At 40.7% G+C, this 16655-nt stretch overlaps 1 protein-coding gene across 3 annotated transcripts in view; it reads right to left on the reverse strand.

Annotated features, from left to right (window-relative positions):
• The window catches only part of MMS22L (MMS22 like, DNA repair protein), a 95853-nt gene extending 80309 nt beyond the window's left edge, over positions 1–15544 (reverse strand). The window contains exons 1-7 of one of the 3 annotated variants that reach the window (XM_035561753.2): positions 15422–15544; positions 13935–14124; positions 11557–11682; positions 8439–8491; positions 1587–1674; positions 1317–1494; positions 140–233 (exon numbers count right to left, since the gene is read on the reverse strand). In XM_035561753.2, the coding sequence (XP_035417646.1) occupies positions 140–233; positions 1317–1494; positions 1587–1674; positions 8439–8491; positions 11557–11682; positions 13935–14122 (727 nt within the window). In that variant the 5' untranslated portion in view covers positions 14123–14124; positions 15422–15544. Of the gene's footprint in view, positions 1–139; positions 234–1316; positions 1495–1586; positions 1675–8438; positions 8492–10169; positions 10233–11556; positions 11683–13934; positions 14125–15421 lie in introns of those variants that run through there. The other 2 variants (XM_050709910.1, XM_035561754.2) reach the window with 2 other exon arrangements.
• Positions 15545–16655: the final 1111 nt, after the last annotated feature.

Here is a 16655-nt window from a genome sequence, read left to right on the forward strand (position 1 = left end):
TACCTTCACCAAACTTGAATTTAGCCAATTAAATAAAGCTATGCTTAAGAACTACTACAAGTAGGAAATTATTCTGGACAAACTAAGATGAGTAATCATACATACAAGAATAAGTTAAAGAAAAACATTGTATACTTACTCATCATTTTTTCACCTAGTACATGAAGAATTTCCAGCACTAGCCAATGGATATCCAAGTGGAGGTGTAATAAATGCCATGATGGTGGAAAGATCTGTGATTAAAAATAAACACATTTATTTGTAACTTTTCTTTAACGAATTCTGGACACTGTACTAAGACAGACAAAAAATGGGCATATATTTTGCCTGCAGTAAACATTATGGATATCTATGAACAAATAGACTATAACATATAAACACATCATTCAGTTAAAAGAATAAAAAAAGAAATCTTCAAGACAATTCTCTCTGTAGAGGATGCCTGTGAAGCCTTTGATATGATCTAAACTACAACTTAAACAGTGTTGATTCAGAGTTGACAGATTAAAACTAGTTATCCTTTCCTTTCCAGGAAAAAAATGCTTTACTTTAGCAGTGTGTGTGCTATCAGGTAGCACACACACTACTAAAGTAAAGTATGCTCTTAAAGTAATCCCAAAATTTCACTACTCTCTTCCTTAAAGATTGATTGAAATTACTGCTTCTTTCATTAGCTCAACAGTGGCCCTATTGACAAACTAAATGAACAGAAAGATTCACAATGCTGCTGGTCAGTGGATCGTTCCTCTCCTGATATAAGCTTATGCACCCTAAGATTGAAATTCCTTTTTTCTTTTTGAAAGCATTAATTATATATATGCACAAATCTTAGTGGGGTAATACTTTACTTGCATTCAATACTGCAGTTGCTTAACTTCCATTTCTGTACTTTTCTTCTTTATATGCACACTCTTTTCCTATTTTAAATCACATTTCAGAATGTATTCTTAAAAAGTGCCCCTCCTACCAGGAAGTTCAGAAATTCTAGCCATTATCAAGGACATACAGCGAGGAATTTTTTAACCATGCTATGCTAACTCAAGCCTACATATTTACCTGTATTATTATTTCTATAAGGCAGGAATAACTGTAAAAGCTATTCAAATATAAAAATAACTTTTAAAAAACAACATAAAATCCAGAGCTCATTAGGTGTGCTAGCCAAGTATGGGATGACATTTAGTTTATAAAGTGACAAAGGAAGAAAACAAAAATCATAATTCCAATTTGAAGAAAGACTAATTTCTATTCAGACAAAATTAATCAAACAATACATACTCTCACAAAACAAATTTAAAATTATAAAAGCTATCAACCTTTGCCTGGTGTTGAATAGTGAATGCTGCCAGGACACTACTAGGGAGTTCACAAAGGTGACCAATATGCAGGGTCAAAGCATGAAGCTCTTCCACCAATAGTGATGGTAACTGGGCTTCTAGTTCTTCATATGGGTGGAGTACTCCATCATTATCCACTTTAGGGGGTTCCAGATACCTGAACACACACACACACATAATCAGAAAATGGGTAAGATGCAGCTATAAAAAGCTTAGAACATAAATTAGTAAATTGTGCACAAGTCTCACCTGAAGATGAAAACTTTCACATAATGCAAAAACTCAATACACTGACGCCTGATGCCCTCTGCTTCAGAGTGCAAGTTCGCAGCTTGACCTGAAGTAAAAGAGATCAATAGCTTAGATCAGATATGCCCACACCTTGACCCATGTATCGTGCATTCCCCACAGTGATTAAAACAGACCAGTAAAAAGCCACACTCTTCTGAAACCAACTTGGGAGGTGCCTGGTAGCAAACACCCAATTCCAAATGCTATCTTGCCAGAGTGAGCCATTCCTTATCTTACTATCTCGGGCACATATCTCCATATAAAGGCAAAAGAAAACATCCAATCCCTCACGAAATGTGACAGAGACAAGCAATCAGTGCTAGAACAAATCATTGAGCCCTTTAAAAAAATTAAGTATGAAGCGATTTCTTAACATCCTTTTCTCCTAGGGTAACACAAGCATAACATTACTTGGAAACATGCTTTGTAACTTCTCTTCCTAAGAAGCATCACATGTTGCACAGTGCCTTAAGATGCGTGAAGCTAAGATTCTTTCATTCACAATCCTGTATCCTGCCTTTCATTTGTGACTCTGTACACCATTATTTAGTTATTGTGGCTGCCTCGCACTTACCCTTGCTTCTCCACTTCTTTCCCCACACCCTGTTTTCTAGCTTTCAGCATTTATTACAGAAAAATAAAACTGAGTGCATAACAAGGTAAATATAGTTATAGTCATTTAAATACCCAATAACTACTGCCCAATAATGTATATACATAAATGTCTAGTAACCAGTCAGTCTGCAACACTTTACCTGATTAAGCACGAGGCAATCGTTGTTAAGAGCACCACAAATGGGAACGGTAAACAAGGAGTTTGAGCAGACCCCAGTGAAAAGTGTATAGCACTAGAGAAGAAACAGGGCAAAACCTCTTTGCTACCTTCTTCACTGGATTGCATATCCAGCGGAAGGCAATCCAATTTGCTCCTCTAGCCAGATGACCACTGGGGAATTTTCCCTTTTCTTTTCTTGCTCACTCTCTCCCTCGTTTTTCCATCCCTTCCAAGGTGACTGCAATTCAGATATGCCACTTGTTATGGACTCCACAAACAAAGTTTTCTGCGTATATGTCCATTTCAACATCTTTTGTGCATCAGCACTCACTAAGCAAGTACAGCAAATTAACTGGCACAAGTACCGTAATATTCCACTGTACAGCTCACCACTACCTCTGACAGAAGCATCTACTCTGGTAATGAACCACAGTTTTAGAGGACCAAATCACTATGTTCCAAAGGAAATATTTATAGATACTACTGCTGCTATGTAGCAATTACAATTATTTTATCCTAAGTTCTTTGAAGTTCTGTTTAAGCTAAATTTTATATTACGTTAATTCACTACAAAATCTTTTGCCTACATTGTCATAGATCACTGATCAATGAAATAAGTGGAACAGAACAGAAACAGTACAGAGTGTTAAGATCAGATCAGGCATTTTCAAAGAAAGGCAAAAAAAATAGAGCATAAGAAAAGATTTCATATCATCTCCACATTACACAGTTGTCCATAACACGTCTCCAAAGCTCATTAAGGTGGATAGGAAATTAAATGCAAGAGAGAAAGCCACCAAATCAGGAAGAGGAAGTGGATGAGGCAGCTACAGGCAGCTGCAAATGGCCTCACTTTCACAGGCCCTAGTTCTTATGGGAGACTTTAACCACCACAGTATGTGCCGGGAAGACAACACAGTTCAGAAGAAAAGGTCCAGGAGATTACTGCAGAACACTGAGGATAACTTCTTGATGCAGGTGGTAGATGACCAACAAGGAGAGGGGAGCTGATGGACCTGGTACTAACAAACAGAGATGGTCTAGTTGAAAATATTAAGGTTGAGGGCAGTCTCAGCTGCAGTGATCATGAGATGTTGGAGTTCAAGATCCTGCGAGCAGGAAGCAGGGCAAAACGTAGGACTACAACCCTGGATTTCAAGAGAGCTAACTTTGACCTCTTCAGGGACCTAATTGGAGGAATCCCCTGGGCCAGGGCCCTAAAAGGAAAGGGGACCCAAGAGAGTTGGCTAATACTCAAGTACCGCTTCCTCCAAGCTCAGGATCGATGCATCCCTGCGAGAAAGAAGTTGAGCAAGGGGGGCAGGAGACCTATGTGGATGGGCAAGGAGCTCTTGGGAAAGCTTAAACAGAAGAAGAAAGCATACGTGATGTAGAAGAAGGGACAGACCACTTGGGTGAAATATAGGAACATTGTAAGGGAATGCAGGGATGCAATGAGGAAGGCCAAGGCCCATTTAGAATTAAATTTAGCAAAACACATCAAGGATAACAAGAAGGGCTTCTTCAAATACATCAGCAGCAAAAGGAAGACTAAGGAAAATGTGGGTGCGCTGCTAAATGAGGTGGGTGCCTTCGTGACGGCAGATACAGAGAAGGCAGTTACTGAATGCCTTTTTTGCTTCAGTCTTCACTGCTAAGGCTAGCCCCCACGCACTACTGAGCCTAGAAACAAGAGAGAAAACCTGGAGAGAGGAAGACTTTCCGCTAGTTGAAAAGAGGACTGGGTTAGAGCTTATTTAGGCACGCTAGACACCCACAAATCTATGGGCCCCAATGGGATGCATCCAAGGGTGCTGAGGGAGTTGGCGGATGTGATTGCTGGGCCGCTTTCCATCATCTATCAGCGGTCTTGGCCATCTGGAGAGGTCCTGGATGACTGGAGACTTGCTAATGTGAAGCCCATCTATAAGAAGTGTTGTATGGAGGACCTGAGGAACTACAGGCCTGTCAGCCTGACCTTGGTGCCAGGTAAGGTGATGGAACAGGTCATCATGAAGGCAATCACACAACATGCGCAAGACAACCAGGGGATCAGGTCCAGTCAGCATTGGTTCATGAAAGGCAAGTCCTGCCTGAACACCCTCGTCTCCTTCTATGACCAGGTGACCCGCCTGGTGGATGAGGGAAAGCCCGTTGACGTAGTCTACCTAGACTTCAGCAAGGCCTTTGACACAGTCTCCCACACTATTCTCCTGGAGAAGCTGGTAGCCTATGGCTTGGACAGGTACACTCTTTGCTGGGTTAAAAACTGGCTGGAAGGCCAGGCCCAGAGAGTGGTGGTGAATGGAGTGAAATCCATCTGGTGACCGGCCACCAGTGGTGTTCCCCAGGGGTTGGTGTTGAGGTCCATCCTCTTTAATATCTTCCTTGATTATTTGGATGAGGGAATTGAGTGCACCCTCAGTAAGTCTGCAGATGACACCAAGTTGATGGGAAGTGTTGATCTGCCAGAGGGTAGGAAGGCCCTGTAGAGGGACCTGGACAGGATGGGTCGATGGGCAGAGGCCAATGGGATGAGGTTCAACATGGCTAACTTCTGGGTCCTGCACTTTGGTCACAACAACCCCATGCAACGCTACAGACTTGGGGCAGAGTGGCTCAAAAGCTGTGCAGAGGAAAAGGATCTGAGGGCACTGGTCAATGCTCACCTGAACATGAGCCAGCAGCGTGCCCAGGCAGCCAAGAAGGCCAATGGCATCCTGGCTTGTATCAGGAATAGTGTAGCCAGCAGGACCAGGGAGGTGATTGTCTCCCTGTACTCAGCTCTGGTGAGGCCGCATCTCGAGTACTGTGTTCAGCTTTGGGCCCCTCACTACAAGAAGGACATTGAGGCCCTGGAACATGTCCAGAGAAGGGCTACGAAGCTGGTGAATAGCCTGGAACACAAGTCCTATGAGGAGCAGCTGAGGGAACTGGGGTTGTTTAGTCTGGAGAAGAGGAGGTTCAGGGGAGACCTTATTGCTCTCTCCAGCTACCTGAAAGGAAGTTGTGGGAAGCTGGGGGTTGGCCTCTTCTCACAGATAACCAGCTAGAGGAAATGGCCTCAAGTTGCACCAGAGGAGGTGTAGGTTGGAAGTTAGGAGACATTTCTTCTCAGAAAGTGTAGTCACGCATTGGAATGGGCTGCCCAGAGAGAGGATGGAGTCACCATCCCTAGGATTGTTTAAAGAAAGGTTGGACACGATGCTTAGGGACATGGTTTAGTGCATGATATTAGTGGTAGGGTGATGGTTGGATCAGATGATCTTGGAGGTCTTTTCCAACCTTAATGATTTTATGATTTTGAGGTGGAAGGAACCCATGAAGATTACAGTTCAACTCCTGACGTAGGGAAACCCAAGAGTTAAATCGTATCTCCAAACATTGTACAAATGCTCTTCAAACACCAGCAGGCTTAAGGCTCTGACCACTTCCAGGTGGAGCCTGCGCCAGTGCCTGACCACCTTCTCAGTGAAGATTTTTTCCTTATGTCAGTCAGAACATCCACTGATACAGCTTGAAGCCTTTCCCTCACATCCTATCACCAGAGAGAAGAGATCAGCTCCTCCCTCTCTGCTGTCCACCTTTTTCATGAGAGGAAGCTATTTGGTTACCCCCTCAGTTCCCTATTTTCTAAGCTGAATGAGCCAAGTATCTTCAGCTGCCCCTACAAGTCATGTCTTATAGACTTTTCACCACCTTTGCTGCCCTCCTTTGAATACATTCTCAGGTTTTTTTGGGACATCTTATTTTGTGGAGCCCTAAACCACACACAGTACTTGAACTTGAACTGAGGCCACACCAAGTATAGCAGGATAATTACTTCTTTTGAAGAAGTAACTACACTGTGCTTAATGCACCCCATGATATATTGGTATCTGTGGTATCAAGGCACATTGATTACTTGTATTGAGCTTTCCATTAATAAGCCCCCCCAGGGCTGCACTCCAGCCACTTGTTCCCCAATTTATGTGTGGAGCCAGGTTTGCACCATCCCAGGTGCAGAATCCAGCATTTGCTCTTGTTAAATTTTATATGGCTGTACAATTCTCTAACCTAACAGGATCTCTCTAAGACCTCTCTGCCTTCGAGGGAATCAATAGCTTCTTCAAATTTCGTAATGTCCACACTAGCACTTAGTGTGCACTCACTGAAATGCGTGATATTGGTATCTTTGTAAATATATATGCACAAAGTTTTACTGAGCTAAAATTAAATTTGGTTTTAAACTATGACAGTACTCTAAGATACCAACAATACCCATCACCACAGTCTGATCATTTTAAATATTTTATCCTCACAATACCTTTCTATTATTAACCTGCTTGTACAAAGGGGGAACTGAATCATAGATGCATCAGTGACTTAATCTAAGTCACAAACAAATCGTGGTGCAAAGAGTAAAATTCAGACCATGTTTGCAAGTTCTACACCATGTAGCCTCAGAACACAGAAGCATTTCCAAAAGGAGTTCCCTGATCAGGTCCATAGAACTGCTTCAACAGGATACTTTTGTTTTTATTCAGTCTTAATCTCCTAAAATTTAGTCCAGGAATACAAACACACAGCACTTACACATTTCCCTTGGATTACCTCAGAGCCTCCCAAGCATTTATATCAGCTCCATGCCTGTTTTACATGCCTTCAAGAATTAATCCCTGCTTGAGGCTATTGAAAGAGTTATAGCAATGATTCACCAGAAAATCACTGCACTCCCTTTATTACATTATTAGAACCATTTTAGATAGAAGCATATTTAAAAATAATTATTTTTGTAGTTCACTGAAGTTACTAAAACTCAGGTAAAGTTTAGGCTGGACATCAGGAACAGGTTCTTCACCAAGAGCGTGGTCGCACACTGGAACAGGCTCCCCAGTGAAGTAGTCACTGCACCAAGCCTGTCTGAATTTAAGAAGCGATTGAACTGTGCACTTAGTCACATGGTCTAAAATTTTGGGTAGACCTGTGTGGTGCCAGGAGTTGGACTAGATGATCCTTATGGGTCCCTTCCAACTCAGAATATTCTATGATTCTATGAAAGTTAATGTCACATAAGTTTGGTTTTGTTCCCCTCCCCCCCAAAGTTAAGGTCACCTATGATCTACAGAACTGGATATGGAACAGTGTCCATATTCCCATACTTTTAAAAAACACTTTAACAGTACCACAGAAATATTTTATTCCACCACTTTATTTGAAAAAAAGCTTGATAATGAATTCATTCCAATTATTTAAATGGCACAGCATGACAATATCAAGCCAAAAAATATTGTGTAAAAATATTCACTTGTACTCTTAGAACACTAGCAATCTATCTGTACCAAGATACTACAAATAGTGTATTTCTGAGTAATTACTGAAATTCTCAACTTGCTAAGTAACTCAGCCTTCAAAGTTACAATATGCCCAAGGCTGTAATAATCCTTGGGAAATATACCAATCCTCATGCCCTAGTATTTAATTCAAACAAAGTGTTTTGCAGGGATCCCATTTCATCGATCCTGCTGACAAGTTAAATGAAGTTTGTAAATAAATCTAAACTATGCAAACATAACTAGTTTTCTTTAAATGTAAACCCAAATAAAACCGAAAAAAATCCCAGCCCACTACCTCTATAACTACAATAGTTATGGGTGTTTTTGATGCAAGTTTCCATTTTTAATTAAACAAGTTAATAGCTTTATGAAATCATAACTTAGGGGTGATAATCTTAGCTTAAGTCAAATAAATACAAGATTCCCCACTAAGGTGAGCAAGGTCAGGATCGTCCTGTGCACCTACCTATACAGGCAGGTCTGTTTCCAAACTGACTTACAACATTTCTGCTTTGCCACATCATCTATTTTCACACCACCTTACATCACCTGGTTGCCTACACTTACACACTTACTGCAATTTATGCTGGTTATATGTTGTTCTGTGGCACCCTCTATGAGCCCTCAATCAAGAACTCAAACATAAATGTGATAATAGTTCTGTAATGAAGAGGTAGTCAGATATCTACCCCAGCATCAAATGAAATGTGTTCAACTTACCGAAGTCAGATGAATTCATTTCTACTAGGTTTTCCAGTCTGTATATTTGCTGCCTAATTAAAAGGATACAAAGGTTTACAGTACTTGTTATAGGTAGAAGTTATTTACATACATTTTAGTAAAGTTTTAAGCATAACAGAGAGAGGTAAGAATTATTCTTTACTTTGTATTTCTGAAAAAAGCTTACACAAACATAACCTGGGAAATAGTATTAGTGGAAGACTACAAGCACATCTAAATATGTAGGAATGACAATAGAGTTTTCTTGGTTGTGAGACACGAAAAAGTAACAACAAATATAAAATTAGCTAAATAGCAGGGAAAAACAAACACAAACAAACCCAAAAGCCACTCCCTGTAAATGATCTTTCCATAAATGTAACAACTTCATATTTCATTGCAAAATAAACCTGAAAGTTATCCCTCATGGCATACACTAAATTCATCTCTGAATGAGCACTAGGAAATTCTGCCACCAGTTTTTCCTTCTTCCTCCGCAGGTTGGTCTGTTGCTTAATTTGAGCACAAAGGGTTAAAGGCAACAATTATAACAGAGTAAAAGAAGTGTCTCTAAAAGAGTTAAAACTTAATTCAGTTTTGGGGCAGAGGAGGAGGAAGAGCATTTTTAAGGCTGCTAACTGCCACTGGAAATGAAAATAAAGAATAGCTGTAACATCAGTAAGTACTCGGCCATATTCTGCAGCAACTGTTATTTTCAAGTGGTCTTCAAGCATAGTCTCCAGAGAGGCAACATGGTAATAAACTGAATACATGAAAAGCACAACTGCATAAAACAGACTGAAAGAAAACGTTGCTTAAATTGAGGAAGGAGCTCTCTGCCCTATTCCTTATAGTGTTAAAGCAGCAACTACTGAAAGATTCAAAAGCAGGATACTTAGATCCAACTCAGATCAAATGTTCTTATTAAAAAAAAAAACACTTTGGAAACTATTAAGAGCTCACAAGGATCCAAAGAATTAGGTTCCAACCTGCACACTAAAGGGCTACCACACACTAAAGTTACCTCCCTTAGCCCTTCCTTGCTTGCATAAAACCATGTCAGCTACCTAAGATTGAAAAAACCTCAAATGAAAGTAATCAAAACTCAATTTGTGTGAATTTTTCAGTTATTTCAACCACACAGAAAGAAAAGAAGTCTAAAACTGTAAGACTTTAGGAGGGGTGTGGTGGCCAAAGGTTAAAAAATAGACAGAAAGAAGATGCACAAAAAAAGGCTCTCCACTAAATTGACGGAAGATGTAATACAGTGGGCTCATAAAGTAAACCCACAAATGGGGCATGACAAGCATAACAAAGATGTCATCAGTTTAATAAGCCATTTTAATTTCATTTTGCATTTGCACCTCAACGACTGATGCTCATTAGTTGTTACTCATTAAATCATTTGATTTGCAGATAAATATTTGCAGCTAAACTGGTACTTCTGTTTACTAATCAAAGATACGTTGTCTTACAATACACATGTAAACAGTTAAATAGCTCTTACTTTGACTCACATCCTCAGTCACAAAAAATTACAGGTAAGAATTCTTTTTACTATGCAATTACTGTTTTTAATTTGTAAGTGTGCTGTATTATATAGTTATTTATTAAAATGTTAAATAATCTTCAATATTGTGGACACAAGTGAAAAAATTACTGAGTTGCCATTAGCATGGATTTGAACATAGATATTATCTGTACTTGGTAAGTCCAACTGTTCCCAGCTACCTTGTTCTCAAGAATCAGTATAACTTGTATTTTCCACATATGATTTCCACACTGGAAAAGGGAACGTTCCTGCCTTCAGTTGTCAACGGGTCTATAAATGAAAGCGTTCCATTTTATGACTGGACAAATGAACTGAAAGATAGAAGATCTTTGCAAAGGGACTTGTCACACTAAAAGACAGCTTAGCAACCAAATTCTCACAGCAAAGAGAAATCATCACTGCTACCAGTTCAGTACCTCTGAAAACATGTACAGTTTAAGAAATATCAACATATCATGCCTTATGTTGATCTCTATTACAGAGAAACGATAATTATAGAGAGGTTTATATTACAAAGAAGATCTGATTTCATTCAAGAAATCAACTCCATCACTGTCTCACCATGAAGTGATTTTATGTTAATTAACAGATCAAACTGGATGCTAAAAGGGATACAGTGTTTCTTTTCATTGTTATTCTATCTGCTTTGTTATCTTTTTTTTTTTTAAACCACAGTGAAGTACAACCTTGTGTCAAATGAGTAGAGTTAAATAATACTGTTTTTAATACACCTATCATCTATGCCTTCATGTTTCAACAGCCAGACCCTGCTAATAATGTTTCACATCACACTCTTGGTCATACTCTAAAAGGATGGAAGAATCTACTACAATCAAAGGAATGGTAAAATATATCACACATATTTGTAGAATCATACAAGAGCTCCTTTTCCATCCACTCTCTCTGTGTGCTGTACATTCTGAGGATTATCAGTAGCAAAGAAGATTATCAGTGATCTGTGTATTTGCATTGACCAGATTAAACATCTGCATTGAATTAATCACACTGAGTAACTGTATCTGAAGAGATTGCTGAAGCTATCCTAATCCAAACAACTGAAGAAAGTGCTGCATCAAGCATTTAAAATATTTAATTTGTAACCTCCACTCTTCCTTTTGCACAAAAAAAAAGACTTAAGATCTTCAAAAGACAATTTTAAATTATATGCATATCAGAATCTTATTCATGGAAAACTTCCACAATTTATTCATCTACTGCTAAAGCTAGAGCCTTCTAAATTGATCACAACACTGTTGTGATAACTATATTTATCAGTTTTAACTGGTGATGGCTAAGATTTGCTCCACGCTGCTTAGAAACTTATTAATAAGTTACGCAGTATTACAAATCTGATGCAAGATTTACTTCTTTCCTTAATCCCACCTCTGTCTTATTCATCACTTACTGTAGAGTTACATAGATGTTAAACTCTTTTCACACACATTGCATGACCCACAGTCTATTAGGATATTACTATCAAAAACTTGAAAAGTTTGTTCCATCCTTAAAGTAAACTGGTACGATTACAGAGAGGATTAATCACTAAATACACTAACATCATCATACCTGAGTAATCCAAAGAGAAATCCACAGGATTCAACTAGTGCCATTTCAGTAACCCACTGAAAACCAAACATGTCCACTACATCTTCTTCGTAGTCATTTGGAGCAGGATCTAGTCTCAGCAAAACCCTGTAAAAACAGATCCAACATGCCTCAGTAATAAACTGAAAGAATACAATACCTACTGCTAGCTTGTGTATTACTGATATTTTATAAATATACCAGCAATTTATATACTACATACAGGAAGGTGTAGAGTGCTCTCAGAAGAGAGGCTGTTATGCCCTTTTTTTTTTTTCTAAGCAACATAGCTTATAAAATATGACAAGCTTTAGCTTCAACAGTATAAAAAACATGGTCTAGTCACAGGGCACAATAAATTTTAGAAATAGAGGAAAATCAACAAGATACCACCTTAGAGAGGGGCCTATCTGAGGCACAACATACAGACTGGCCTTAACAGAAGAGGCCACTCACTACATCAGGTAACAGTCCACTGAGAGTTTATGCTTGGAATTTGTTAATGTATACTACAGGCCTAATGACCAATTATAGAACATACATTTACCAGTTTACAGTATACCATTTCAGTTATTTTTTTTTTTTAATAGAGAACACACTGATAAAAGCATACCAAAAAAAAAGCACACTTTTAGGTATCTGAATTGATAAGGGTCACAGAATACAACTTCATTATTATAACTTAACCTAACACTAGGCCATGACTACCCTTTGCTCTGGCTTAAGTAAAAAATACTAGAAATCAGAGCTACTATTTTACTCAAACTGAAGAAAATCATGCATCTGTATAAAGTGTAAAAACAAGTTTTACCTGAAGTATTTTCTTAATATACCAATTTCATAAACATGAAAGTATTTCCCTAATGCACTTAAAAAAAGATTTAAAAAAATTCACAGCAAGGTGTATAATAAAAACAAAGATTTCAAAAACTATTTCAGAATTTTCCCACTGACTTTCATAAAATACTTCAGACGAATTCATCAAGGTGCAAGAAATGTGTCTATTTCAAAACCAAAGAAAATGTTGTGGGCAAGCACTTGGTTTTCATTATATTATGCACTAAATTCATATTCTCCCTGAACTATGCACTATTACCAATTCAGTCCTCAATCAGAGGCAAAAAGAGCATCTGCTGAATAATCAGTCTCCCACAACATCTGTAGCTCACTTGGTAACTGCCTAAACATTGCTGGGTTCTGAAGCCTTTAGCAATTAAATCCAGTTACTCCTGTTCTGGGTAATGAAGACAGAGGAGTCCCTCACATGCAGGCTTTTCCAACAGTTTATAATCCAATTAGATAAGGTGAATAAAGGACACAACAGAATTATCATGACAGCAGAGACTTGGTAAACCTGTCTACATAGAAGCCCCTGAGTGAGTTTTCATATGAAATTATTTCTGTCATGGAATGCATTTGTTGTCAGTGTGGAATCCACTACTTATACATCCACAAGAACATAGACTCTCTCACTCCTGTACCTGACATTAATGTGAATGAATGTGCTCTGATCCAATAAAGATATGATAAATAAGGTAGGGATTGGGGGAGGCAAGGTTTTTAAACCTCTTTGAAGGCTTTACAGAAAAGCCTGTGGAAGTAAAAAAAAAAAAAAAAAAACTAATAACACAAAACATAACACTTGGCAGGAAAAAGCCACAGTAAGTAGGTTCAACAGTACAAAGGAAGTGGGAAAGAAAAATTATGCTTTTTCTGGAAAAACAAGACAACCCCTGCAGGATCAGCAAATTACACAGATAGCTAAGCTGGATCACAGACAGAAAGAAGGCATTAACTAAAGCAAAATTTTACAACTTCACAGAAAATACTTACTTGTTACACACATGACTTCTGAACCTTAAATCCAGAATGCATGCAAAGCTAAAGCTTTGAAAAAGATGGTATTAAAGCTCCAAAGTGTACTCCCAGAAGCCTCAGAAAGCTGGACAAAGCAGTTTGTTTCCATTACATGGATAACAGAGAAAGGGCCAGTATCCAGAAGAGCATACAACTGGAAAAAGCAGTGCTGCAGCCTCCACAGAAATTTAAAGGTTCTTGGATACTGTTGCCAAAGCCGATTTTGAAGCATCTGTCTAGAAAAGCTCTATCAAGTCTGCAACAATATCTAAAAATACACTCACAAAACTAGGGAACTGGACAATGAACGCTGATCAAAGCAGAGTATCAAAGAATTGCTCTCCATGCTTCGGTACACCACAAAGCTGATCTCAGGATCATAAAAGCTGAAGAATAAACTCATTTGGAAACCCTGCCAGCATTTCAGAGGTACCAAACAACAGTGGAAATAAATTTAATATCGTTTTAATATGCTGTAACTCAAAAAAACCAAACCAACATACCTCTTAAGAGACCCACTTGCTAAGTAAGATTCTGCAGAGAAGATTCTTCCTCCACTTTGGTTGTCGAAAGCACAGGAAAAACAAGAAGGCTTTGAATTCTCATTCTCCACCTCCATCGCCATCTCCAAGCTTTCAGTGAGAAGCGGGGGTGTGAAGGAAGCCATAAAGTCATTGTCCATTGTTTCCATCTCTTCCAGAAAATAAACAGATGATATTAATTAATTAAGACACAACAACAACAGTATTTCTTATGATAAATTTCTCATTGTTACAGCTCTCCCTAATCCTTCAGGTCAAGCAAGGACAATATCAGCTTAACCACATCAAACTAAGAGATACCACCACAAAAAGACACTCATGGTTCCATGCCCTGCCATGTAATTCTGATTTGTGCAACTTGTATCTTCCTGAACATGTTGGCACTGGGGAAGATGATCATCAAAAAGCTAATCCTAAAAAGAAAGACAATTCATTTTCTTCTGGTTCAGCTCTATATATTGACTAGTTATGATAGGGTCTGACTAGCAGTAGGGTAAAATAAGTGGAGGGACGCAGTACAAGGAAAGGAGAATGGGCAAGCTACTTTCAGCAACACTTTGTTCTGTGGCCAGAGCAACTGTACCAAGAAAATACATCATGCATTACAGGCTCCCAGTTGCCCACATCTTTAAGGAGATATTACAGTTCAAGTTCCTTCTGAGAAGCAATAAACATACACCGCACAATAATTACTAAACCTTGAAATGCTAAAGTTATAAGGCTTAGAAAATGACTGATTGTTACACAACCAACACTGAAAGTTTCTACAGAAATTATGACCTCCCAAAAGTCTGACTGAGGGGCACAGAAGCAAAAACAAAAAGGGAAACCACATCCAAAAGAAGCACACTGCACCCTCAACACCGGTGAACCGGTTTACACAAGACAGTGGAAGAGTAGAACTTGGCAAGAGATAACACTAAGTTCTACAATGATAAGAAGGGAATATAATTAAGATTATTAACTCTAAATAGTTTTTAAAATAGTCTACATTAAGCCTCATGGCCAGCAGGTTTTGGTACTGTTCTCACATAAGTCAACTCACACTGCAGCCAGAGGATGGTAATGCAGAAGCTGGACTAGAAAGGAGCTCAAGTTAAAAAAAAAAAAAAAAACAGCCGAGTTCCTGTCCCACTTCCCTCCCTCATTCCCGCTCCTGCAGAAACACGTAGGCAAAGGGACGGCCCCAGCTCAGCCCCACCGCGGGTTTCCAGAGCAAGCCGGCTGCGTTCCAGGCATCGGCAGAAAGCACCGTAACGAAGCACACGGAGGCAGACACGGCCCTTGGCGATCACAGCTCAGAGTAGCCCCGCTCCCCTCCCGCCACCTCCCCGCCGGGCCGTGGCCTCGTCCGGACCGGCCCTGGGCGCCGCGACGGCTGCGAGCCCGCAGCAGCGAGGCAAGACGCCGGTGCAGCCAGCGGCAGCCGGGGCCGGGCCGCTCCATACCTGAGGGCGCCGCCGCCGCCGCCGCCGCCGCCCCAAGAGCTCCGGGCCGCTTTTCCGTACGGCCCGCGCGGCTCCGCCGGGCCAGCGCTGCGCAGGCGCCGGGGCGCCCATTGGCCACCGGCTGCTCCTCCTCTTCCTCCGCCTCCTCCTTCCCCTTCCCTCGTTTCGCTTCTCCCCGCCTCCGCTCTGCCTGGCCTCCGCCATGGCGTGTTGGGGGCGTCCCGCCGCTGGTGGCCGGTCACGGTGCCCGCTCCAGCCTGCGCCAGCCCCAGCCGCTTCCCGTTGGTGCCCGTGTTAGTGCCCGTGTTAGTGCCCAGCGGGCTCCTCAAGGGGCCGTGGTCACATAATCACAGAATGGCTTGGGTTGGAAGGGACCCTAAAGCCTATCCAGTTCTAACCCCTTGCCATGGGCAGGGACACCTCCCACCAGACCAGGTTGCCCAAAGCCCCATCCAGCCTGGCCTTGAGCACCTCCAGGGATGGGGCATCCACAGCTTCTCTGGGCAACCTGTGCCAGGGCCTCACCACCCTCTGAGTGAAGAACTTCCTCCTAACCTCTAATCTAAATCTACCATCTTTTACTTTAAAACCGTTCTCCCTTGTCTAGTTATCCAATTGAGTGAAGAGTCGCTCTCAATCTTTTTTATAAGTCCCCTTTAAGTACTGAAAAGCTGTGTTAGTGGCCAATGGGCTCCTCACTGGCTCGTTTCTCAAAATTCAGTGCGGGCAGCCTGCCAGATACTCGTCCCTGCCCTCCAGCTGTTGGTCACTTCCCCTTGGTGACCCCAAGCCCTCTGCATTTGCTGCTTTGCTAGGCCTGCCTGGCATGGGATGGTTGTTTCTGGCCACATCTCGTCGGAGACAACTGCCTTCTAGTGAATCACGCTGCCACTTCTAAATCTTCCAGTATGTGTACAATCTGCTTTTTCTGATTCCTCCTAGTCTAGCTGTCAAATTTCTATCCCAAAACCTCATTTTCCTCCTCTTTTTTTCTCTGCCACCTCACAGTATTCGTCCCCATCCTTCCCAACAGCAAGTGGTCCCAGTCTTTTCTGATGCCTGACAAACCCTTATCCATCCCCCCCATGTGGGTCAGGCGCTGCTCCTGGCTCTAGATCAGCAATTTTCATCAAGCATGGGAAGTGTTTAGTACATTTGAAACCCAAGCTGGGCATTGCTGTTCTCATTTACCAAAGACTTCATTGGCTGTGGCAGTAACCACAAGTGTAGGGTT

The sequence above is a fragment of the Cygnus atratus genome, chromosome 3, assembly GCF_013377495.2.
Source record: "Cygnus atratus isolate AKBS03 ecotype Queensland, Australia chromosome 3, CAtr_DNAZoo_HiC_assembly, whole genome shotgun sequence".
In the NCBI taxonomy this organism is placed as follows: domain Eukaryota; kingdom Metazoa; phylum Chordata; class Aves; order Anseriformes; family Anatidae; genus Cygnus; species Cygnus atratus.